Below are 26,429 nucleotides of genomic sequence, written 5' to 3'. Positions count from 1 at the left end.
TAGACAGAGTCTGACTATGTTGCCAGGCGCCAGGCTGGAGTGCAGTGGCACAATCTTGGCTCACTGCAACCTCCGCCTCCCGGTTTCAAGCAATTCTCCTGCCTCAGCCTCCTGAGTAGTGGGGAATACAGGGGCACGCCACCATGCCCAGCCAATTTTTTTGTATTTTTAGTAGAGACGGTGTTTCACCATGTTGCCAGGATTGTCTCGATCTCTTGACCTCGTGACCTGCCCACCTCGGCCTCCCAAAGTGCTGAGATTACAGGCTTGAGCCACCGCGCCTGGCCCTGTATCTTGTTTTCTTAAATGGCTATATGGTATTCCATTATACAGATACATGGTCATGTATTTAACCAATTCCTTGTTAATGGATTGTTACATGGGTTTATTGGCAATGAGCGTCTTTGTACATAAAGTCAAAGCTCGGTTTTAAGCTTTTGACATTTATTTTGAGTTTAATATAGAGGTTAAAAGTATGGGCTTTGTTCTGCACTCAATTCTTCTAACTAGTTGTGTGACCACGCACAATCACGTAAGTTGGCAAGGCCCTTCCTTGCTCACCCTCTCCCCCATCCTGCTCTTCCTACTGCCTTAAGAGCCCGTTTCCTTAGTTTGGCCCCCAGAGCCCTCTAAGATTTTCTTACCTGCCTCATTGACCTCATTAGTTATCACCCATCCTCAGTTTCTGTATTCTAGCTATTGTCTGTTTCTCAAACCAATTAGGCCTACTTGGGGCCTGTGTGCTGCTTATGCCCATAGAAAGCATACAGTATCTTTTCTTAGATATTTGTATGGCTGGATCTTTTTTCTTTCTCAGTTTAGATATTAACTCTAAGAATTTTTCCTTGACCTTTTTTTATTGCATGTTTCGACTTCTGAATGTGTCTTGCATCATGGGGGATGAGCTGCTTGAGAAGAGAGCCTTGTCTACTTTATTCATGGTAGACATTCATGTCATGGCACTACCCCATCCCCTAAGACAGTCTTCAGCACTTAGCACTTGAAGAGATGGGGGATCTCCTGGCCTGAATTGATTCTCCCACAGTCACACCATTTTAAATGAATAACCAAAGTGACTTAATTGTCTGTGCCTGTTTCTTCGGTGCAGGGAGGTTAATAATACTTACCTCAAAATTTTCTAGGTTAAACAAGATGCAGGCAAAGCACTTACAGTATCTATCACATATTGTATATGCAGCTGGTGGCTATTAGCTTATTAATTGGAGTTCCATTCTAGGTGCCACGAAATACAGCTTTTTATCATTCTTTTTGGATGCTTTTCATACTTTAGCCCCTTTATGTTATGAGTACATGGCTGTTGCATTTGGAATATGACTCAGTATTCCCCTAGAAATTTAAAATGTAATTCATTTCTTGAACATTTTGTGCTTTACTATCTGCACTTCACCAGTATAGGCAAATTTACTAATTCACTTTATCCTGAGAGTCACAGCTATACTGTTTATGATTAGTAAATACTTTCATCAACATTAATACCTCCCCTTATAAGTAGAGTGTTTAATTTGGATTCGAATGTGTGACAAAAATTTAATGTATTAGAGTTTATCTGCCTTTCTATTCAGTTAACACTATATGTGAATGAAAGGGGCACATGAATCTGCTATGTCTGCAGCTGGTCTTACTTCCTGAGTGCCTCTCATAGTACATGCAACTTTTGCTAAGTATCAGTTTGGTCTGTAAAGATGTATAAGCTGGGCAGTGGCTCATCCCTGTAATCCCAGCACTTTGCGAGGCCAAAGCAGTTGGATCATTTGAGGCCAGGAGTTTGAGACCAGCCTGATCGACATGGTGAAACCTCTTCTCTACTAAAAATACAAAAAATTAGCTGGGTGGTGCAATAGTCCCAGCTACCCAGGAGGCTGAGGCTGGAGAATTGCTTGAGCCTGTGAGGCAGAGGTTGTAGTGAGTTAGGATCATACCACTGCACTCCAGCCTGAGTGACAGGGCAAGACTCTGTCTTAATAAATAGGAAGGAAGGAAGGAAGGAAGGAAGAGAGGGAGGAAGGGAGGGAGGGAGGGAGGGAGGGAGGGAAAGGGGGGAGGGAGGGAAAGGGGGGAAAGGGGAAAAAAGGGAAAGGGGAAAAAGGAAGAAAGATACATAAAAAGTATACAACATGACCTCTAAATAGTGGTCCGTTGAAGTGGTAGAACTGTATTGGTCCGTTTTCATGCTGCTGACAAAGACATAATACCTGAGACAGGGAAGAAAAAGATTTAATTGAACTTACAGTTTTACATGGCTGAGGAGGCCTCAGAGTCATGGCAGGAGGTGAAAGGCACATCTTACATGGCAGCAGCAAGATAAAATGAGGAAGAAGCAAAAGCAGAAACCCCTGATACACCCATAAGATCTTGTGAGACTTATTCATTATCACAGGAATAGCATGGGAAAGACTGGCCCTCATGATTCAGTTACCTCTCCCTTGGGTCCCTGCAACAACACGTCGGAATTCTGGGAGATAGAAGTCAAGTTGAGATTTGGTTGGGGACACAACCAAACCATATCAAGCACCGACAGGAGAGGAACAACTGGACGATTGGCAGTGTTGGTCTTTCTCCTAAGACTGTGTGTCTTGGGCTTGGCATGGTGGCTGATGCCTGAAATCCTAGCACTTTGGGAGGCCAAGGTGGCTAGATCACCTGAGGTCAGGAGTTTGAGACCAGCTTGGCAAACATGGTGAAACCCTGTCTCTACTAAAAATACAAAAGTTAGCCGGGTGGGGTGATGCATGCCTGTAATCCCAGCTACTCAGGAAGCTGAGGTACAAGAATCGCTTGAACCCAGGAGGTGGAGGTTGCAGTGCACTGAGATTGTACCACTGCACTCCAGCATGGGCAACAGAGCAAGACTGTCTCAAAAAAAAGACTTTCTCCATCATGGAGGATTTCTAAGGGTGTTTTGACCACATGTAACTTGTTTTTTCTCTATGTACTCACTGACTTTAGAACTTAACCCCTTTAGAAAATGTTTCTGTATTGTAGTCATAACTTTTTTATGTGGTTTTTCATTTGACTTTGTTTGGAGAAGGTTAAATTTCATTAAGTAATATAGTTATTATTAGATCGTAACTGTTTGGTAAACTTGAAAGTGCTTTGGGTGGTATTCCAGGCATTGAGATGTGAAAGTTGCTGCCCAAGTCTATTATCTTTTGTGAAACTCGCCCGTTCAGTCTCCTGCCATTAATGAAAAGGTTGGGAACTGCCAAAGGTGACAGTGGTGGAAGCAACATTAACTGGAAACTACTGCTGCGATCACGGTTTTGTTAGAAACCCAGATGTAGCTGCCAAAAGGTCTCCTACCATTTACACTATGATGAAATTTTAGTTACTTGAGGAGCTTTGCTTATTTCTTTGCTCTTGGAGATTGACAGATGATAAACCTTATTAGGTTTTTTGGTTTGGTTTTTTGTTTTTCAATAAAAAAGTTGTCAAACATTTGCAGAAATACAGAATGGTATGATTAATCCTCATGACCTCAACAGTAAGCTACATGGGCCATTCTTGTTTTTATATCCCTAATCCATACTTCCCCTCCCATTTTGAAGCAAATCCTAGATCTTATTTCATTTGTAAGTAGATCAGATTCTTAATTTTGATATTGGTATTATAGTGAAATATTGGCTTAAACTTCATTCCTCAGCTGTCTTATAAGTCCACCCAGAATGAGAAGACAGTTCCCTATTCAGTTAAAGAGAACCTTTCTACTGTTAATATTGTAATACTTCAGCTTTTAGGCAAGGAAGAAAGATAGTTCAATTGACAATTTTATTGACGAACATAAATTTTATCATGTGAAAGATCTTTTAAAAAGCATTTGTGCTACTGATATACCACCTCATGTGTTTTAGCCAGTTACATAGATTAAATCTTTTTTTTTCTTTTTTGATCCAAAGGAATCCTATGAGGATGGTTGTGAGGATTATCCCACTCTATCTGAATATGTTCAGGATTTTTTGAATCATCTTACAGAGCAGCCTGGCAGTTTTGAAACTGAAATTGAACAGTTTGCGGAGACCCTGAATGGTTGGGTTACAACAGATGATGCTTTGCAGGAACTTGTGGAACTCATATATCAACAGGTATGTTGGCTTGTAGCATGGAATGATCTTTGAATATCTTCCTTGAAGCGCAAGGATTGTGGCTACTCCTTGAAGGAGACCAGATTCATGATCACCTGCCTCCACACTTAACTCTTTTTAGTTTATGGGAGTTCTAAGTCTGTCTTATGTAAAATTCTTGTAGTTACGGACCCAAGGATAGAGCCAGGCTGGATTCCAAGTTCACCTGTGTAGTCAAGATTCTATATAAGCAGTATTCACCTGTTTTGCCAAAGCACTATACAGGCAGTTTAGTATAGAAGGTGATATGGGCACTTAAAAGGAAGGCTACGTAAGTGCCACCCATCCACCCCAATCCTACCGCTTGTTTTATAGGCTCTGAAATTAGCAGTACCAGAAAAGACTACAATTCTTTTCCTCTATATGTTGAATTGAATAGCATTATTAGAGTAGGGGAGGAAAAAAATTGATAGAATTTGGCTACCTCATAAATAGGTCTTGAAAAAAAGAAAGCCAAACCATATAACATCCTGTCTTGAGTCTTAACATTTCTACTTATCTTTGTTTTCTTTAAAACTTTAAGGATTTACATCTCAATTCCTTGGAAGTCTAATTTAGTCCGTTGAAATTGTTTGATCCCAGTATACTGGTCCTGTCCCCACCACCCTGCTGATCTCACTCTGTCTCCCAGGCTGGAGTATAGTAGCATGATCTTAGCTCCCTGCAACCTCTGCATCCCAGGTTCAAGCAGTCTCCTGCCTCAGCCTCCTAAGTAGCTGAGATATTGCAGAGATATACCACCATGCTCAGCTAATTTTTGTATTTTTAATAGAAACAGGGTTCCACCATGTTGACCAGGCTGGTGTCCGACTACTGACTTCAAGAGATCTGCTTGCTTTGGTCTCCCAAAATGCTGGGATTACAGACATGAGCCACCACATCGGGCCTTGTTAATGCTATTTTAAGAGTAAAAAATATAGCGGGCAACACTGGCTTAACACAGAATTCCTTAGTGTGAGACTGATCAAAAAGGGCCATAGACAGAAATATAAACTTTAGGTTCTTTAAGTCCTTGCTACAAAAGCAACTCAAATTTGGAATATATGGAAGGGAGATTATAATGCAAGTTAATTATTATATCCTATTCTAATGTTTCATTTGGCTGCTTTTCCAAGTTATCCTGGATGGTTACTGGAGCCCAAGATTACCTAGCCGACTCTCAGGTTTTAGGCAGTGCCTGAAATGTTAGGAAGACAGAACTGCACTGTTTGTCCTCAGTTCTGTTTTTTGCCAACAAATGGATTGAAAAGGAATATGAGATAAGAAAATGAAAGAAATATATTTCTTGTTGCTTTTCTGGCTTCCTCCTCTTATTTAGTTTCAGTTATTCATTCGACTGCATTATTATAGTTATTTAGGGCTGGACAAAGGACCGGTAACCTGGTATGCTTCAACTATTTCTCTGTTTGTCAAATATGCAGTGAATATATTTAACATTTTAATATTCTGTGATCAGTGATGCATGGCTTTATCAACAGCTGCCTAGTTTCATTGAGGTAATTTATGGAAACTTATTCATAGCAACTAACAAAAGAGGACATATTGTAAAAGATGACAGATTAAACACAGATATTCAACTTTGATATCTCCCAAACACCGCTAAAATGACACTATGGGGATTTTTAAAAGGCGGACACCCATAAGGTCAGAGAATAGGAAAAGAAATAAAAGCACTAGTTTTGAAGATTAGAAAGCAGATGGCTGAGTGGTACTAGACTTGGCAGATCTAAAGTTGAATTCCAAGCCAGTGGTATTAAAGCTGAGAATCTCCCTGATTTACAATGCAGAACCTAAAAGTTTCTAGAATAAGGATGGAATGAGGCTAAAAGAGACTCTAAAAGATTTTTGAGAATCTAAGACCATCTAGATCTTTTTACACTGACCAGCCAGTTTGAAATTTTGTTGTTACCCTAAAGAAATTAACAAAGGAGGTACTCTATCAAAAAGAGGAATTATGCCACGGATGAAGACATTGGAACCAGGAAAAGGAACTCTACTGGAGAAACTAAGTGAACTGTCCAGATGATGGTTCAAAGGAGATCTCTAAACAATAGCGCCATGCATAGTAGGTATGGAGCAGCCAGGCTTCTCTGACTAGCTCAGAAAGCTCCAGGAAGGACTTCCCTGATAAGATGAGCATACCTGCTATAAGATCTGAGAAGAAATTTACAAACTAGTCAGTTTAGGGATAAATTAAGGAGAAGGATATAAAAATGTTGGAAAAACTGAGTCTAGGGAAAACAAAGTTGTGCAAAAAAAAGGTAAAATCAGTGTAATGCATGGTTCAGCTATGAATGAAAACACTACAAATGAATAAAATCATGGTAAAACCATACTGTGATAGTAGGAAATAGTAGAGTGGGGTGAAATTAAGCAGGGTGAAAGCTAAAAGCTCATATTCCGTGATGGGAAGCGATAGGTCAGATATCCCTTATCTGAAATGCTTGGGATATCAAGCATTTCAGATGTTGGATTTTTTTTCAGATTTAGCATATATAGTATATAATGAGACATCTCAGGGAGGGTACCTAAGTATATTACAGCTGAACGGGGTGGACAGGGTCTTTTTTCCTTTGGGGATTCTGAATAAATTATGTATTGTACACCTGTGTTTTGACTGTGACCTATCACATGAGGTTAGATGTGGAATTTTCCACTTGTGACATTATGTGGGCGCTCAGAAATTTTCCAACTTTAGAGCATTTTGGATTTTTGGACCAGGGATGCTCAAGTTGCAGTAAGAAATAACATCTAAATTGAAAAATCACGTAGTGTGGAGGTACAGAGGTTAAAATGTTTTTAGCTGAAGAAATCAAAAGTGGTTGTCTTTGGGAGTAAAAAGGGTGTGTAGGTAGGGAAGAAGGAAACTGTTGAATGACAAGCCTTGTAGAACTTATCTTTAAATCATGTGTTATAACATTAAAAAGAAGCTAAAGGAAAACATGCATTGCCAATAATGGGAAAAGTATAAGTTTGAATTTTAAGTCTTGGGTATCAGCTAAGCGTGTATGATGTCAGGAGAAATCAGTCTTTCTCCCTTAATGTGACATGTACTTGGCCCCATGTGAGCAAGGAAATAATTGGAAATAAATATTAATAAGTAGACCCAACAGAAAGTCAGAGGGGCATCAGGACATTTGTTAAATCTAGATTCTACGTTCGATTACCTTTGTGGCCAAGTACCTTAGCCTTTTTTTTTTTTTTTAAACAAAAGACGGGGCTTTGTTCTGTCACCCAGACTGGAGTGCAGTGGTTGTGACCACAGCTCACTGCAGCCTTGAACTCTTGCACTCAAGTGATCCTTCCACCTCAGCCTCCAGAGTAGCTGTTGGGGCTACAGTGAATGCTACGTGCCCAGCTAATTTTTGACATTTTTTATAGACATGGTTTCACACTATATTGACCAGGCTGGTCTTGAACTCCTGGCCTCAAGTGATCCTCTTGCCTTGGCCTTCCAAAGTGCTAGGATTACAAGCATGAGCCACTGCGCCCAGCTTCTTCTTAATGTATGTTTTCTTACTTAGTATTAGATGGTAAACTATGTTCTCCACTATTCTTTAGAAATTGCAATTAAAGTTAAACTTGCTGAACACTGCTTTGGCTATATCCCATAATCTTTGATGTGCAGTGTTTTCTTACTTTTTTCTTTTTTTTAAGTAGCTTAGCTGTTTCCATTTCCTCTTTACCCAGTCATTCTTGGAGTGTTCTTTAAGTGTTAGTTGCTTGTGCCAGGTGCCATTAACCACCTCTTTATAGAGTCAAACTGACTCAAGGAGATTTACTGAGATCCAGAGTCATGAAGCAGAATGTGAGGGAACCTTGTCCTGGACTGCTAAGCACTAAAGCCTGTGCTTTTCTGCCCCCAAGAAGCCCCACTGGTCAACAGTTGATATTCTCATTCATAATTGTCACTGTGCAGTTGAGCGCATGTACAGATTTTCTGCAAAAAATTGGTTAGCATCAGGAGACATTGTCTCTGCTTTCTGGTAGCCTTGGGTAACTGATGAGTTTTTTTTCTTTCTTTCTTTCTTTCTTTCTTTCTTTTTTTTTTTTTTTTTTTTTTTTTTTTTTTTTTTTTTTTTTTTTTTTTTTGTATTTATTGTGGTTCTTGCTGTAAGGTTGGGAGGGAAAATGGACTTAATTTCCTTATGCCTAACAATGACAAAATACTTGCATATGGTCAATTTGGGGAGTCAATTTTTTCCACTTTAGAATGTTTCTGTTAAGCATTTGCACTAATAATGATGTATGTATGTCATATGAAACTTTTCTTTTTTTAAAAAGGCCACGTCTATCCCGAATTTCTCTTATATGGGAGCTCGCCTGTGTAATTACCTGTCCCATCATCTGACAATTAGCCCACAGAGTGGCAACTTCCGCCAATTGCTACTTCAAAGGTTAGTGTAAATGTGAAAATTAAAAAAAAAAAAAAAAAAAACTACTTCTAAATATACTAGAATTTGACCATTCCTCAGACCATATGTTATAGAAAGCTACAGGAAAGAATAGGGTGTCCCATTCTTACCTGCATAATATTTAAAGTTTATAGTTCAGTATGAATTTGGTTTTGTGTTTAGAAGGGCCTTTTCTTTTCCAGGATCTTAAAAATGAACACTTACATAGTACTTTGGTAGCTTTGGTTTTAATAAAGATCTAATTTCATTAGATTAGAATAAAAGTGAATAATCCATTTTTCCTTATTGATTTGAACTGCCACTTTTTCACACTGCATTATTTGAGCTTTGATTCTGGATTTTCATTCCATTTACTACTTATTCTATTCCTTTTTATTACCATAAAATAGCTATTAAAAGCTTTTCTTTCTTCTTTTTTTTCTTTTTTTTCTTTTGAGACAGAGTCTCACTTCATCTCCCAGGCTGGAGTGCAGTGGCATGATCTCGGCTCACTGCAACCTCTGCCTCTCAGGTTCAAGTGATTCTCCTGCCTCAGCCTACCCAGTAGCTGGGACTACAGGCGCTCGCCACCACGCCCAGCTAATTTTTATATTTTTAGTAGAGACGGGGTTTCACCTTATTGGTCAGGCTCGTCTTGAAATCCTGACCTCAGACCTCCACCCGCCTCAGCCTCCCAAAGTGCTGGGATTATAGTCATGAGCCACTGTGCCCGGCCTGTGGAATATTCTTTACTATGCTTGTTTTGCCCAATGAACTTCAGAATTGTTGTTTTAAATTTCACAAGTCTTGTTAGAATATGTTAGATATTTTGGAGATAATACTGAATTTATAAGCTAATTTAGGGAAAACTAGTTTTCTTATAATTTGATGTCTTCAGTAACAAGGTTGTCTTCAAGTTTATTATAGTTTGTCCATTGGTTTTTTAAGATACTTGTAATGGTTACGAAGCATTCCATTGTGTGGTTAAACTGTAGTGGAACAGAATAAAGATTCTAGAAGTAGACCCCAGAGACCCTTGAAAATTCAAGCTGCGGATAAAAAGATAAATTGTGCTGGTAGCATAACTGGATAGCCATTTGGGGAAAAAAAAGATGAGTTCTTGTCTCACTCTATGCTAAAATAAATCCCAAATATTTCAGAGACTTAAAAGTGAAATGATAAATGCTAAGGAGGAAATTGACAAGTAAACAGAAATCTTGGCTTGGTAAAGCCCTTTTAAACAAGACATGATACCCACGGGCCCTAAAACAAGCGATTAATACATTTAGTTATATATCAATTATAGCATTTTGGGGGAAAGGCATACATTTATGAAGTAAAAATCAGATAATGTAGTGAGCTTATTTTATTTATTTTTTTGAGATGGAGTCTCGCTCTGTCACTCAGGCTGGAGTGCAAGGGCACGGTTTCAGCTCACTGCAACCTCTGCCTCCCAGGTTCAAGCGATTCTCTTGCCTCAACCATCCTAGTAGCTGGGATTCCAGGTGTGCGCCACCATGCCCAGCTAATTTTTGTATTTTTTGTAGAGACGGGGTTTCACCATATTGGCCAGGCTGATCTCGAGCTCCTGACCTCGTGACCTGGCCGCCTCGGCCTCCGAAAGTGCAGGGATTACAGGCATGAGCCACCACATCCAGCCAAGCTTATTTATTTAATACAAAAAGAGGGGCCTCTTAGGAATGAGTAAGAAAAAGACCGGTATCTTTATAGAAATACTTGGACTGGCCTCAAATAGATAGATATAGATACAGTTTGGAAAAATACAAATGACAAAGTTATAAAAAGATATCTAACCATACTTATAATTAAAGCAACACAAATTATAGCTTCTGGAAAGATTCAGAGTGAGTACTTATAGGAGATAGGATGCCAAAAAGGCTCACTGTCATATTTTTCAGTGCTTCTCACCCCTGGTTGTGCCTTAGAGTTACCTAGAGACTTAACATAAGGCTGAGACCCTATCTGAACCCTTGGAAATTCTGGATGAGGTAAAGCTAGGGCATGGTTTTTTAAAGCTTCCCAAATGATTCTACTGTGTAGCTATGATTAAGACCCACTCTTTGATTCTCATTGACTGTTGCCTGCCTTATGTGCTTCTATAGTACCATAATCCTGTCAGAGATATCAATGTGGAGAAATGCTAGTGATCTAACAAGTAAAAAGCAGAGCATAATTTTGCTACCTCTTTTAAAAATATATACGTCCTTTGAAAAGATGGAATGGAAATTACCTTCACAGTAGTTTCCTCCTGGTTTTAGTGATATTACTGGTGATTTGTTCTTTATACTTTTTTTGTTTTAACCTTTCTAAAATAAACATACATTGCTTTTATAATAGAAAATCTTTAGCTTAAAAAGTTTTAGTCTTTTCACCTAGTCAACCATGTAGATATTCATGTTTGCATGTACATAATCATATCCTAACATGCAATCTATCATAGCTTTATGAAACGAAGTTATTTCATCAACTCTTACCAACAAAGTTGTAACAAAGAAAAGCAGCCAACACATGTTTTTAAATAACTGATTTGGTATTAATTAGCTGGTCTCTTCCATTAACCAAAATGTACTATGTATAAATATCCCAACTTTTTGCTGATGAGGAATTTAATATGTACAAGATGGTAACAAATATCTTACTATGTTTGATTCAAACAGAAGATGTTGCTTAGTTAATATACCTCATAAACATTGGAATTGGCCACATAAGCACAGTAAGCTATGCTGGGGTTTCGTGGTTGACAAACTGACCCAGAGTCAATTATTGAACAAGAGGTAATTTATTTTTTCTTTATTAAAATTTTTTTTCAAAGTCAACCTAAACTGGCTGCATGGAAACCATTCAGTATCCATAGCTCTTCCCTTTGTCTTTAAAAGGAAAACTGTTAAAAACCAGTTTTTACAAAACAAGTGACTTTCCCAGAGTTTTCTCACCTTATCAATAAAGATTAAAAATACTTAATAACAAAATGATAAACTTTTATAGTCCATTATCTGATACCGTATTCACTTATGAAGGCAGTGACAGGCTTACTGTGATTAGTTTTTAGTTACCTTGTAAGAACTGTGACTGACCATAAACTCTAAGAAGAGGATTTCTTCTTTTTGTCATCTGTGTGAAGCAAATTGATCAAGTCAAGTCACCGGCAAATAGAGCAAGGAAAAATCAGTTTTTTGAAGCTGTCAGTCTCATTGGAAATAGAGAACAAGTCAGTTGCTTTCTATATTGTGGTTTTAATGGGGTAATTTTTTCCTCACATTAATACTTTCCTGATACATATAATAGAAATCACAAGAATACAGCTAGTGCTCTACTTATGATCACGATTGGTTCCAACAGACCGGTCGTAACACAATTTGGTCGTAAGTTGAGTAGGCTGTATGTACAGTACTGTGAAATGATGTTATAAAAATCTTTAAGTCATATTTTATCATAATTTTCTTATATATCATAATTTTTTTTGTTCGTTTTATGCCATTTGTATCATCTCTACACCATTTTGTTTCTTATTTTTACATTCGTCAGGTTTAAGTAAAACACTGCATTACCAGTACAACTGGTTTAATATTTGCAAAACATACAAAATTACAAAATACAGGTGCATACAAAAATAGAAAATACAGGTGTAAAAAATACCATAGGAAACATTTTCCCAATTGCAAAACATATCAAAATATATAAACATGTACGAAACATTTTATTGGCCACTGGTGCTTGGCTGCGGATCGTTGATGTCGTCATCTGAGGCAGCAGTTGGGGTTACTGGAGTTGGTTTTTTCATAAACATGGTGACCTTTGTCTGAATTGTATGTTTCTTTTTTTCTTCATAAATTTCACGATACGACGAAACACATCGTGTGCCATCCGTTCAATCCTTGCAAATCGTTCGATGTTTGGGTCCATTGCTTTGAAATGTATAAGAAGTTTATTGGGAGGGGTTTGATGAAAAATATCCAAGACACAAAACACAAATTTCTGTACCGAGTCTGGGATAACAGTTGAAATGGTGCGTGCGGAGATGGTAGTGCTGCCGGAAGCTGGTCTGCACTGTCGTACGCCCAGCTGGGCAACATTTGCACTGCCAGACACGGAGCAGTTGTGGCTAGCGATTGTGGTCGTAAAGTCAAATGGTCGTAAGTTGCATAGGTCGTAAGTCGACCAATACCTGTAATGGAAATACATACAATAGAAATAACAAGAATAATGAAAATTAAAATAATTCATTTAATTTTCAGTTAGTTGGAGGCTGTGTGTATGTGTGTATTTAAAGATCCTTTTCAAAGTTGTATTAAAAAAAAATTTTACACAGACAATTTGGGTAAAATCAGTGCTTTCGTAACAAAAAACCTGTAAGACAAATGAGGTAAGGGTCCTCCTCCCCTTTTTTGGTGCTGCCAGTATGCTGTGAATCTAATTACACCTATATTGCTTAAACATATTGCAAATTCAATAAAAATAGTTGAAAATAAAATTATCAGCTTTTTAAAACTGGGAGTCTTAGTATGAAAAGATGGGGTATATATTCTAGCCTCTTCAATAGGCAGGAACGCTGTTCCTTTATTGCAGAAAGAGTGTTGGGACATTGTACTTGCCTCTTGCTGTAGACAGCCAAACTGACAAATGGTCATCTTGTTGACTATTTAAAATCAAAGCAATGTGAGATTATAAAAGATATTTCTTTAATTAGATGTCGGACTGAATATGAAGTTAAGGATCAAGCTGCAAAAGGGGATGAAGTTACTCGAAAACGATTTCATGCATTTGTACTCTTTCTGGGAGAGCTTTATCTTAACCTAGAGGTGAGAAGTTTTTCTTCTGTTAAGTACTAACAAGGCCTGAGAACATAAATTGATCCCAATGAGGAATTTGCTTTCACATTGTCCTTTCACAACATTAAGAGCAAAATGAAAGAGAAGGAAAGAAAATATGTTTCAGCACCTACGCATGGTAGTGTCTGTGGTTCACTGGACCATCTGTCCATAACATTTGCTCATGGGCAGAATGTTGGGAAATAATTACTGAGGTTTTTAAAGTCTGCATACTTTTAGGAAGCTGTGGTTTACATGTGAATTTAAGCTCTTGAGATATCAACAGTGATATGTTTTTGAGTTCTTGCATATTATATATTAATATATTTAGTAGGTTGTCTTTCAGATGGTAGCTCAAAGCAGTTTGCAGAACTCTGAGTGAAAAGAAGAGAGACTCGAGTCTCTCTAGGCTTTTCACTCTAATTCACCCAAATTGTTTTTTCTAAATATGTATTTTAATTGACAAAAATTATGTATTTATGGTGCAGAACATTTTGATACATGTATACATTGTAGAATGTATACATGTATCAAACATTTAATATTTGCATTACTTTACATACTTTTTTGTGTGAAGAACACTTAAAATTTTTAGCAGTTTTTGTGTATACGATATATTGTTAACTATAGTCATCGCGACGTACAACAGATCTCTTGAACCTATTCCCCTGACTGAAATTTTGTGTCCTTTGACCAACATCTCCCCAATCCCCCAACCCCTAAGAATAATTGTTTTTTGTTCTATTTTATATATTAATCTTCCACATAAAAATGCATTTGTACAAAGTCTACAGCTAAACATGTTTATAAATTTGGGTGGTATACTTAAGTATATGCTTGTTAGTAGGTAGAAGAAGTGCTGCATTCAGCACAGCATTATTAATGTGTAATGGATTTGTTTGATTTTTTTTTTTTTTTTGGTGGGGATGGAGTCTCGCCTCGCTGTGTTGCCCAGGCTGGAGTGCAGTGACTCGATCTTGGCTCACTGCGACCTCCACCTCCCAGGTTCAAGCAATTCCCCTGCCTCAGCCTCCTGAGAAGCTGGTATTACAGGCATGCACCACCATGACCAGCTAATGTTTTTATTTTAGTAGAGACAGGGTTTTACTATTTTCGCCAGGCTGGTCTCGAACTCCTGACCTCAAGTTATCCGCCTGCCTCAGCCTCCCAAAGTGCTGGGATTACAGGCATGAGCCACCACGCGTAGCCTCTGCTTGATTTTTTTAAATTAGTGAATCTCAGATAGATACAAGTTTATACTTTCTTGTACCCTGATTTGAGAACTTAAGATAATAAATGCCGTAATATCAGAAACATCGTAAGACAATGTAGATCCATCCAGTGTGTATCTGAGTCATTGTATCTAAAAGGTCTGTTTCCAGTTCAGAGCCTAACTTACTATCCCTTTTTACCACAGGTGGACTTAATTTTTTGAAAATTGTATGCCATGTTCTTTTTCAGTCTAATTTTTGTTTAAGCCAAAATATGGACAGCAATCTAAAATAAGAATACTGTTGAGCATTTTCTATATGGAGGTAGTGATGCTAGGTCTGTAATGGGAGTGAAGACAAGGCTTAGTTCCTGTAGCTAAAATTCTTCTACCCAGTGAGATAAGATACATATACCACTCTGACGCAAAATAGAATATTTTAAAATATTTTAAAAGCAGAATACAGTGCTGTGTGTTCAAAAAAAGTTGTAGGTGAACAAACTAAAGAAAGCTTTATGAAGCAGTAACATCAAAGTAGAATTAAATTATGCTAACTATTTGTGTGATAAATGGAAATCAAATTTTACCCATAGCTTATCAGTTTTAGTAGAGGTCTTAGTTGTGTATAAAGTAATTCTAACTAATTCTGTGAAGATATCAGAGTGCGTTCCTGTGACTTTTGTGATTTAGCTAAAACACCTATTTTGCCAACACCTTGTTAGTTCATTTATGTATCTGTATTATATTTTAGCATCATTCCTTTTTTTTTTTTTTTTTTGGCCTGAAAGATCAAGGGAACAAATGGACAGGTTACGAGAGCAGATATTCTTCAGGTTGGTCTTCGAGAGCTGCTGAATGCCCTCTTTTCTAATCCTATGGATGACAATTTAATTTGTGCAGTAAAATTATTGAAGGTAGGTTTTTTTTTTTTAATTTGACTATTTTAGCTGTTTACTTATAATTTAGAAAAGGGAAGTCTGTATAGTATACAGATAAATTCAAGATTATTACTTAAAGGTAAATATTGGTGTTTTACTTTTTTCTCAAATATTTTGGAAAAGCAAGATATACTTATTGTTTAATATATGAAGCAAGATTCAGAAGTGAAAAATGGAATTCCCTTACCCCATTTCCATTTGCAAATTCTGTCGTCTCCCCTTCTTATCCCTGTATGTGCTTTTATTAAATAAGATCTGTTTTGGCTTTTTTTTTTTTTTTTTTTTTTGCCATCTAATGAAACATCTTAGATTTTTCCATAGCACACAGATTTACCTGTTTATTGAATAACTTCCTAGTATTCCATTGTATGCATTGTTTATCCATTCCATAAGATCTATCAAGATTTATTGATGAATATTTGGATTATCTTCAGTTTAGCCACTGCAGCATTGCTAGTTATCTTTTTTCTTATCTTTATATGTGCAGATACTTTTGTAGGTTAAATTCGTAAACACGGATTTGGTGGGTCAATGAGCATATATGTACTTTACGACAAATAATGGCTAGTTTGTCTTCTAAATGCTGAACCAGAATATATCTCCATCTGTATCTCTTCCTACATCCTTATAGTGATGGATATAATTAATATTGGTTTTTGTTTTGTAGATCATGAGTTAAAAACAAAAACCTCATTTTACTTTGCATTGTCCTGATCTCTAATAATTTTAAACATTTTTTCATGTTTATTAGCCATTTGTTTTTCTATAAATTATCTGTTTAAATCCTTAACTCACTTATTTCCTGATGAAATGTGTTTGTGTTTTTTTAAATTCAAAGCTTCTAACTTTGTTGCACGTTGTATATTTCAAAAAAAAAAAAAAGATATGTTCATTAAAATCTAATGGCCTATCTTAGTCATATAGAGATTATAACATAGTCATTGACATAAAACCCATGATTAAAGTTCTGCTATAGTTTAATTCTTAATTTTTTCTAAGTCAAGGGAAGCATAGAGGGTGTGGAGATAACTGAATATTAGAGAATAATTAGGAATATTAAACTTGCTAAATTCATCTTAAGGAATAAACTGATATCCTTTTCGAATTTCTTTAATACACTATCGGATTTCTTATTTTACTGACACCTGCTTTTTTAGTTGACAGGATCAGTTTTGGAAGATGCTTGGAAGGAAAAGGGAAAGATGGATATGGAAGAAATTATTCAGAGAATTGAAAACGTTGTACTAGATGCAAACTGCAGTAGGTAGGAAATATATGTCAATTTCTTGCTTTTTCTTTAGAGATTGTTTTTTACTCTGCTATACTTCAGAAGGGTAACAGATATGCAAAAATATTTTCTTTAAAGGAATATTTTACTTACAGTTTCTGCTTACTGGACATTTTTGCTCAATTACATTTAGAAATTGAAAAACTTAATTTTCTTATGTTAAGATATGAGTTAATTGAAAGAATGATCCAGATATTAACTGTCTAACAAGTAAAAATACTGGTGTAAGTATAGTAGGACCCATAAAAATGTTTGAAGGATAGCCACTGCCTTTAAGGCCCATATAGTCATAGTTATGTGGAACATAATGCAAGGCTGTTTTTAAAATGAATTTATGTCAGATAGGAAATATCTAGAAAGTCAAGGCATCAAATGTACATGTTAAATTCAGGAAATAAAATTTTAGGAATCTGAGATATTTTAGGGTCCGACAGTCCTTATGGTGGATACACTAACTTATTTTCAACTTTTGTCTCAGAGATGTAAAACAGATGCTCTTGAAGCTTGTGGAACTCCGGTCAAGTAACTGGGGTAGAGTCCATGCAACTTCAACATACAGAGAAGCAACACCAGAAAATGATCCTAACTACTTTATGGTATGCCAGTGTTTATATTTTAAGTTTTGCTTGTTGCTTGAATTCGATTTTGGAAATTAGAAGAGCTACATAAAGCTGTTCTCAGAATTTGGTGCCTAATAACTCTCTTCACTGGCTTTGAGTGACATTGCAGCCATCAGACTGAAAAAATGAAGAGGCCTGGAATTCTCCAGTGAAAGAGTGGACTAGATAAAGATCTATCTGGTGGCAAGAGAGGTTGACAAGGCTTGGACTTAAGTGAGCACAGGGATGCCAGGAAGCAGCTTTTCCAGAGAATTCATAACCAAGAACCTGCACCTCAGACTCTTACTTTGCATGTTGTAGTAAAGAAACATAAGAAAATAAAAATGGTTACTAGGCCAATGATGCCCTGAAGCTCCTGACATGATCAAACATAAAGCAGCTGTGGAGGAATGTTCCTCCAGCCCAGGGATTGGAAATTCTTAAAAAAGGAAATGGTGGGGTTGGGGGAAACCACAGCTAAAAATGCGCTGACACTAAATGACAATGCACAACAGAACAGTTCACCAAAAGACAATAGACAGCACCATTAGAACCACAAGAACTTGAAATAATATAATGGAAATCTGAAACCCATAGTTTCAAACCATAGACTTTCTCAGTGAAATGAAAATGGCTACTAGGAAGTTAGGTTCTTTTGCTTGTTCTTGCATTATCAGGTGCAGACGAGTGACATCAGCCATGCATCATTATTGTACTTACAAAAATCAATTCTGAAATGATTACATATTTGTATCACTTTGATTCATCCTAGAATGAACCAACATTTTATACATCTGATGGTGTTCCTTTCACTGCAGCTGATCCAGGTATGTTGTCTCACAATCATTCCCCCCTCCCGGTTGTTTAGTAAAGCAGTAATTTTACAGAAAACCACATCCTCACCAGCACAAAATTGTAACTTTTTGATGTCTTCACATTATTTTAAAATACCAGTGTAATGGTTTGCCTAATATAGTAATGCTCTTCATAGTGACCACTTGAACCATTTCAAATGAAAATCTGATTCCACATATAGTGTCTTGTCACTTAACAGAGGATGGGAAGAATTCTCAATTAAATGCAACTATTATAATTTTATATTTCTTCTGATATTTGTTTTTATACTCTTAAGCTTTCAGATGATTAGATTGGAGGGGAAATATGGTTCTAGTTCACTGCATAGTCAGCAATATATATTAATAGGGATTAATACTTGTTGACAGGAAGAATTACACATTTTATTAATACCTGGTGGGTGAGAGTTAATTAAAATCCAAATCTCTGCACATTTCCTCTTCCAGAAGAGGATCATTCATAGAAAGATTGTCTTAATTGTAATAGATGGGACTGTAGGGTGAGGAAGAGAAATTTTTCCCATTTGGTATGAACTGCAACCAGCTTATGGTTGGAATTTTCCCGTATGTTTCCTCTGGATTGTAAGCATTAACTGTCCTGTGCCTCTAGCACAAAGAAGTTTCTTTAGGGAAAGGAAGTAGAATTAAGTTACATGCTACGGGCATCTTAAACTTCACTAAATGTTACTAAATTGTTTTCCAGCATGATTATGCCATTTAATCTTACCGAGAACAGCATATGAGGGCTCCTGCTCCTCATCTTTGGCAATACTTATTAAACTTAATTTTTGTCCGTCGGGTTGTATGAAATTCTGTCTTGCTAATATTTTATTTCTCTTACAAGTGATATTGAATTTTTCTTGTTCCTTTTGACCTTTTTGATTTCTTCCTTCAAGAATTGCCTGCTTATACTCTTCGCTTATATTTCTGTTCAATTATTTGTCTATCTTACTGATTTGTAATTCCTTGTGTAATCTAGAAAAAAGTGATTCTTAGTCAGCTGAGGGTTTTGGTTATCCTGTTTCTCTCTGTATGTGGCTGTCTTGGCATTTTGTTTATAATGTCTTGTCATGTAGAACCTTTGAGTTTTAATGTAAACAAAATTTGTGAGTCTTGTTTGTACTTTTTGTGGTTTAAGAAAGTTTCCTTACCACTTCGTTTTCTTCTAAAAATCATTGTTGCTTTTCATATTAAGGTCTTTAATCTACCAGAGCAATTTTTATATAGGATGATATCATAGGAATTAAATCTTTTCCACTGACTAGTGTCTCAACAATAGCTATTAAATCATCCTTCCTTTCCTAGTTATATTAAGCCCCCTCTGTTGTATACCGTGTAACTCTTCTATAAAATTGGTGTCTTATCCCTGTGTTTGTGTGAGTCTTTTTTTCTGTTAATGTCTTTCTATGCCAATGCTACACTTACTTTTTACCTTACTATGAGTCTTGCTATGTCTGGTAAGACAAATCTTTCCTCTTATTCTTAAAAATTACCTTGATTTATTTTGATTGTTTTTATCTTTGTCAGACCGGCTTAATTGTTTCTAGTGACTGGTTTTATAGAAATTCAGTTTGATTTTTCAGTTTCATTTTCATGGAAAAGAAATAATGAAGACAGCCAATAGATCTCAGTTTCTTTTTCTTAGGGGTTGTTTTTAAATCTGCTATACTTCAAGGAAGTAAATGAAATCTTACAGTTTTACAGAAAAATCAAGCTGAATTTTGTTTCTGCATTTTATTCAAATAATGTTGACCTTTTCTCAGAGTTTCAAATTATTTTTTTCTCATCATTCTCAGCATGCTTACTTCTGTTTTTTATTTTTGTTTTATCTATTATAACCCTTCTGTTATTTCTTATCACACATAAAATTGTTTCTTTAACTGTCATTCTTAAACTTTCATTTGGAAATGAACTCAAACTTAACGGAAAAATTACAAAAGTAAAATTGTACGAGGAATACCTTTTACCCAGGTATACTTTTTGTTAACAGTTATTTGTCATTTGTGCTCTTTTCACACACCTTTTTCTTAAACCATTTAAGTTTCATATTAATATGACCCTGATTGAATTATAGAAACTTATCCAAAATAGTTTTACATTTGCTTCTGCCGGGAGCCAGAGTGGGTATCACTGACTTGGACAGATTTTTTATTTTCTTGTCATAGGGGTTCTTTATGTAGGTAGTAAGAATTTGAGGTGGAGGCCCATTGTTAAAAATTCTCTGGGAAACCAATTTCTACGAAGTGCTGTGTCCCCACTCCAAACCCAGGTGGACACAACTAAGCTTCCCTGCTATCTCTCTCAGTTAAAACACCACTGAGGTATTTTTTGTTTTTGGTTTTTTTTTCCTGATGCAACTTTTGCTTAAGATACCAGCCCATTGAGGGTCCCAGGTTTGTGCAGGTGAGATGGGTGTGGAGCATGGATTCCATCTTCCTGTTTCACATTGGGCCAATATCTTGCTTTCTGACTTTCTGTGGGTTTTTTAATCCTAGTCCCTTAGTTACTAAGATCAATACCATCTGTCAACCTCCCAGCTGCAGCAGCTGCAGTTCATATATGGCTTTCAGTTCCTTCTTCATTTGTGACCTGATGACGTGGTTTTTCTCTTCTGTGAACTCTCATCCATACATTTAAAAGAAGGCCTGTCTTACCTAGTACCTCAAGCATTTGTAGCAGGAAGGTTTTATTGTTAAAACTGTCTCTAAATTGTCAAAATTGGGTATCAAAATATCCCCAGCCCTTGAAGCTGGAGTTAAGAGTTTTATACAGACTGACACAGTCTTGGAAAAACATGGCTTTTACCCAGTCTAATATAATTGCAATAGCCTTTCAAAATTTCTGTTGGCTTCTGTTCATAAGAAACTAATTTTAAGTCTTAATAGATGCTGATTGATTTTTTAATTCAGAGATTAGGACTTCATTCAGAAGTACTAGTCTTAAAAGGTATCCAATAACTCTTCCTAAGACAAGGCAGATAGAGAGCTCTAATGTCACCTTTATATTACTTTGAAGGACTCAATGAAGGGAAAGTTGGCAGAGCGGAAACATCTACCAGGTAGCTGCCTTCCCCATCTCTCTGGGAAGAAAGGGAAAGAAAATCCCCCATTCTCAGAACTGATGGAAAGCAGCAGTAGAGAATGTAAACAGTATACATTAGCCATAAATGTACATCACCTACAGTGGTTTTGATTTCCAACTTATAGTACTATATGTCACTAAGATTTCTGAGCATGCAGGGGACAAAAGTAAGCCAATTAGAAAATAAGTTTTATAAAAGCTGTTTATTTACATAATTGGTAGTTTACTGTTACTTAGACATTGGATCTACTTAAAAGTCATAATAGTAAACAACATTTTGGGGACATTTCATGTGATTTTTTTTTTTTCCAGCATTTAGTTTTTCTCCTATGTTGTCTTACAGATTATCAAGAGAAATATCAAGAGTTACTTGAAAGAGAGGACTTTTTTCCAGATTATGAAGAAAATGGAACAGATTTAGCAGGGGCTGGTGATCCGTAAGTTTTCTTTAGTTACTAACATTCTTCATGAAATTTCTGTCTAATTTGTAGATTAGACTAGAAAAAGTAGCTCATAAAGTAATGGTGTTTGAGGCCAGGCGTGGTGTGTCACACCTGTAATCCCAATACTTTGGGAGGCTGAGGAGGGCAGTTCACTTGAGGCCAGTTGTTTAAGACCAGCCTGGCCAACGTGGTGAAACCTGTCTCTATCAAAAATACAAAAAATTAGCCAGGATCACAGCTACTCAGGAGGCTGAGGCACGAGAATCACTTGAAATTAGGAGGCAGAGGTTGCAGTGAGCTGAGATTGTGCCACTGCACTCCCACTTGGGAGGCAGAGCTAGACTGTCAAAGGAAAAAAAAAAAAAAAAGGCATTTCAGTATTTTGATTTGATGGTGTTATGTGGTAGCGCTTATGTACTAAAGTTTTTCAGAAAATTTTATTAACTCACAGATTAGTTCGGAAAATCTATAGTTGAGGAAGATAACCATTAAAATATACTGAAGCATAATTTTTTTAAAAAAACAGATTCTATTGTATCTAGACTTTAAAATAAGTTCTAAAACTTACTGTAAGATATTGGGTAACTTCTGTGTCTGCTTTTCCATCTATAAAATAAGAATAGTAGTATCTCTCCTTGAGTCTTTTTTTTTTTCTTTTGAGATTAAATAGATTCTATTGTACCTAGACTTCAAAATAGGAAGCTCTAAAACTTCCTGTAAGATCTTTTATCTGTTTCTTCACCTGCCACTCTTCGTAATTAAAGATACCTTTAACATATTCACCATCAGATTGCACTACATTTTCTTATAAAAGGACCAGGAACTTGTGAGATTTAATCCCAAATCTGTTAACAACTTGTGTATATTTGGACAAGCTACTTAGTTTCTTTTCTTCCTAAGTAGAAGATGGGAGGGAATAAATATCTTGAACTTATTTTTTTTTTATATCTCATCTCCTGTGTTGTAGATTTTTTTTAAAGTGAACCACTTTTATTCTATTGATATTTTAATTATGGGTCAGTTTGAGATCTAGAAATACAATGTTGCCATACATTTATATCCTAGTTTAATAGGAAACAAAAAAATATAGGGACTTAAGGATCCAGGCAGAACTAGGAAAGTTCAGTCTACTTGGGTATACCACTGGAGGATAAAGTTGTTCGTGGCATTGAACTTCAGGTTATCCTCCTAAGTTTGTTTGGGTAAGCATCATATTCTCTTGCCCTAATGAGCTCGTGGTTATTTAAACACATGGCCCTGTATTGGAAATGGGGAAGAAACAGAAAAGAACCCATCAGCAGTTGGTAGGATTGGCAAGATTGCTTTTTCACACTTGTAGGTGGAAAGGATTGGATTATTGGGGGCGGGGAAGGGTGTAGCTAGAATCATATTGTGGAGGAAAAGTGTAGAAAAAGGGGTAAGACCTGGAGTCAGACAAATTCTGGCCCCGCAACACATTTAAAATTTTACATTGTTTACTTAACTTTCCAGAGTCTTTATTTTCCATCTCCAAAATGAAGATGATCATAATGTGTATCTTTTTAAGATGGCTATGGGCATTCAGTAAGAATGTGTAGATTAAATCCTTAATTGACACTTTAAATCTTTCCCCCATACTTAACTATGGGAAGCCTTGCTTTCCACCACTTTAAACTACCTAATAGGTGGAAAAAAATCTGATGATCTCAAAAGTAGCTTTCTATGAAAGTCTGATTCCAAATAAATGGGAATGTGTCAAAACTGTCATCATGGGAATAACCCGGCAGAAATCATAGCAGGAATAACACTTTCTGTTGTTAAGTAGACATAAAATATTAGTGCATCACTAGAGGTGAATGGCATATTTGAAATTATGTTATATTAATAGTTATAGTGTAATTGTTTATTGGTAAGGTAAATTTATTAATATCAATCTTGAGCCCCAAGCTTATATGTCAAGCCTTTGATTTAACTTTCAGATTATAGAAATTGACTTATGTCTAAAAGTATAGTAGATGATCAAATTAAGCATTTGGTTGTCCAAAGACTGCCATTAATGTAATTCTCAGGTTAGGCTTGTGTTCTATTATAATTCAGTCTAGGAAAGTTGTATTCTTTTTTTCATGACTTAGCATCATAGACATTTTCTGAATTGAAAAACCTTACACTTACAAATCATCTTTGCTCTTACAGATACTTGGATGATATTGATGATGAGATGGACCCAGAGATAGAAGAAGCTTATGAAAAGTTTTGTTTGGAATCAGAGCGTAAGCGAAAACAGTAAAGTTAAATTTCAGCATATCAGTTTTATAAAGCAGTTTAGGTATGGTGATTTAGCAGAACACAGGAAAGCAAGAAAATGTGTCATACTTATACCAAATTAAGGATGTTGAGTTATATTACTAATGTATGCAACTTTAATTTTGTTTAACACTATCTGCCAAAATAAACTTTATTCCCTATAACTTAAAATGTGTATATATATATAATAGTTTATTATGTACAGTTAATTCTACTGTTTTGGCTGCAATAAAATCGATTTTGAAATAAATGAAATGTTGAAAATTTTGCTAGTTGGTTAGATGCTTATCCTTTAAATTCTACGTTTCTTTAGGGGAAAAAGTCTTAGTCTGGAAATACATATTACTGCAGAAATGTAGCATCCTTTTTTAAGTAGGAGTATTATAGCTTTCATTTTAGTTTGACGTTTAGTGTCCCAATGAATTGAATTTCAAATACGAATCATAATCTTGAAAATCTTTAGCACTAAAGTCTTGGAATACATCATTAACAACTGACTTATATATGCAGATGCTATTTGATACTAAGGGCTTTTTAAATGTCATGGGGGAAGAAAAACGACTTGGTGAACTCCAGCTAAACAACCAAGACTTCGCTGAAGATTTATTTCAATTCTAGAATTGTTCTTTTTTTTTTTTTTTTTTTTTGACTAACTTCATTACCTTAAGGCCTGGAACATTATTCTGCTTTATTTATATGGCTTTCTCACTTTTATTTTGTAGCACGGGTTGCATCAACTTTTTTACTAGAGAATTTTACTAGATATTTGTCATTCAGGTTTTCATCTGCTTTATAATTGATACACCTTGAGGGTCACTTTTCTAATACTTTTACTATAATGTGGTACCACCTCAACCCTAATAAATAATATTTTTACCTAATGTCAAATCTTTTTCCAGCTAACTAAAAATAAAACTTATGTACAAAAGGATTGCTTGTAAATATGCATGTAAATAGTTCTGTTAATAACCCACTGTTTTACATTTGGTACATCTGTGTCTGCTAATACAGTTAGCTTTCTCACTTTTCTGCTTGTTTGTTCAGTCTGAATTAAAATTAGACTTTGAAAATAAACCTTAAATAGTTCTGTTTCCTGTAAATTTTTGCAGTGGCATCAGGTATTTTAAATAATTTGCTGTTGAACTTGTATATATGACATAATGAGTTTACTTAATGGTTTGAAATCAAAGACATCATATTAGAAGATATTTTATTCATTCTCTAAAGAATTCAGTAACAAGTCTACCTTGAAAAACAAACATAAAACATTAAAACTTTAAAATTCCTTCTATAAAGGGGAAGTTTGTACATAATTGGAGTTTTTGGGCATTGTAGTAGTAAGAATTCTTTTTTCAAAATGTCTCCTGTAACATGGCAGCTATTAAAATAATCTGCAGTTCTAAAGATAGCACTGACTGCAAATATTGGAGGGAGAGGAGGAGGTGTTGAGATGGGGCAATACGGTAGACCAGAGACAAGGAATGCTAACAGCATATACTTGAAACCTTTAGCAGCTGCTTTGTGAATAACTATCCAGTATTTACCTACTAGCTCATTGTCACCAACTATTGCTCTACTCACAGTAGCTACTAACAAGATCAGTATCTATTCCCAGTATTAGTGATTCTTGATAAAAAAAAAAAAAGCACAGAAACCTAGCATATTAAAACAATCATTTTAATTATGCTCATGGACTCTATGATTCAGGAACTTGGAGAGGGCACGATGGAGATGGCTTTTCTCTAGTCCGATGTCTGAGGCCTAGTCCAGGAAAATAGGGCTGGGGGTAATTTGAACATCTGGTAGCTATAATCATCTGGAGTCATGGTACTGAGATGACTTAAAGCCAAGACTAGATTGAAATGGTTCACCAGAACCATCTACACTTCACTTGTCCATGTAGCTTGGACTTCTCTCAGCATGTTGGCTGAATGCTGAGGGGCCATTTCAAAAGACTCAGAACCTGCATTTGGAAGTCATATGGCATTAACTTCCACTATATTCTCTTGGTTCTAAGCAAGTCACTAAAACAATATTCAGATAGGAAGCCATCAGGAGGATGTGGCCATATTTTAAAACTGATGGCTTGAGCCTGGTGATCTTTGGTTGACCAGACTTTGCATAATTGACCACACAAGTCCATAATGAAAGGAAGAGTTGCCCCTTTCCACAAATTTTGGCCTTTAGGATTGCCATGCCTTCAACAGAAACATGTCAGCAAGTCTTGAGGAAAGATCATTCTCCAATGAGCAGACACAGGTGCTAGTAAATATCATAGTCTTGTGTTCTGGCAACAAAACACAAATATTGGTCTTAACCTAGAAGTTGTGTCATCAACTCTGACCCTGTGTCTTTATAGACATAGACTACC

General features: G+C 36.2%; 1 protein-coding gene across 4 annotated transcripts in view; it reads left to right on the top strand.

Annotated features, from left to right (window-relative positions):
• The window catches only part of PAIP1 (poly(A) binding protein interacting protein 1), a 32,074-nt gene extending 6,935 nt beyond the window's left edge, over positions 1–25,139 (top strand). For all 4 annotated transcript variants that reach the window (XM_017533173.1, XM_017533174.2, XM_017533172.2 and 1 more), the window contains exons 3-11: positions 3,915–4,100; positions 8,424–8,536; positions 13,242–13,353; positions 15,361–15,486; positions 16,668–16,774; positions 17,277–17,394; positions 18,170–18,224; positions 21,676–21,769; positions 23,948–25,139. In XM_017533173.1, coding sequence (XP_017388662.1) covers positions 3,915–4,100; positions 8,424–8,536; positions 13,242–13,353; positions 15,361–15,486; positions 16,668–16,774; positions 17,277–17,394; positions 18,170–18,224; positions 21,676–21,769; positions 23,948–24,041 — 1,005 coding nt within the window. In that variant the 3' untranslated portion in view covers positions 24,042–25,139. The remainder of the gene's footprint in view (positions 1–3,914; positions 4,101–8,423; positions 8,537–13,241; positions 13,354–15,360; positions 15,487–16,667; positions 16,775–17,276; positions 17,395–18,169; positions 18,225–21,675; positions 21,770–23,947) is intronic.
• Positions 25,140–26,429: the final 1,290 nt, after the last annotated feature.

The sequence above is a fragment of the Cebus imitator genome, unplaced genomic scaffold (genome assembly GCF_001604975.1).
Source record: "Cebus imitator isolate Cc_AM_T3 unplaced genomic scaffold, Cebus_imitator-1.0 Scaffold80, whole genome shotgun sequence".
Lineage (NCBI taxonomy): Eukaryota > Metazoa > Chordata > Mammalia > Primates > Cebidae > Cebus > Cebus imitator.
The sequence above is the reverse complement of the archived record's forward strand: the minus strand, read 5'-3'. Positions and strand labels throughout refer to the sequence as shown.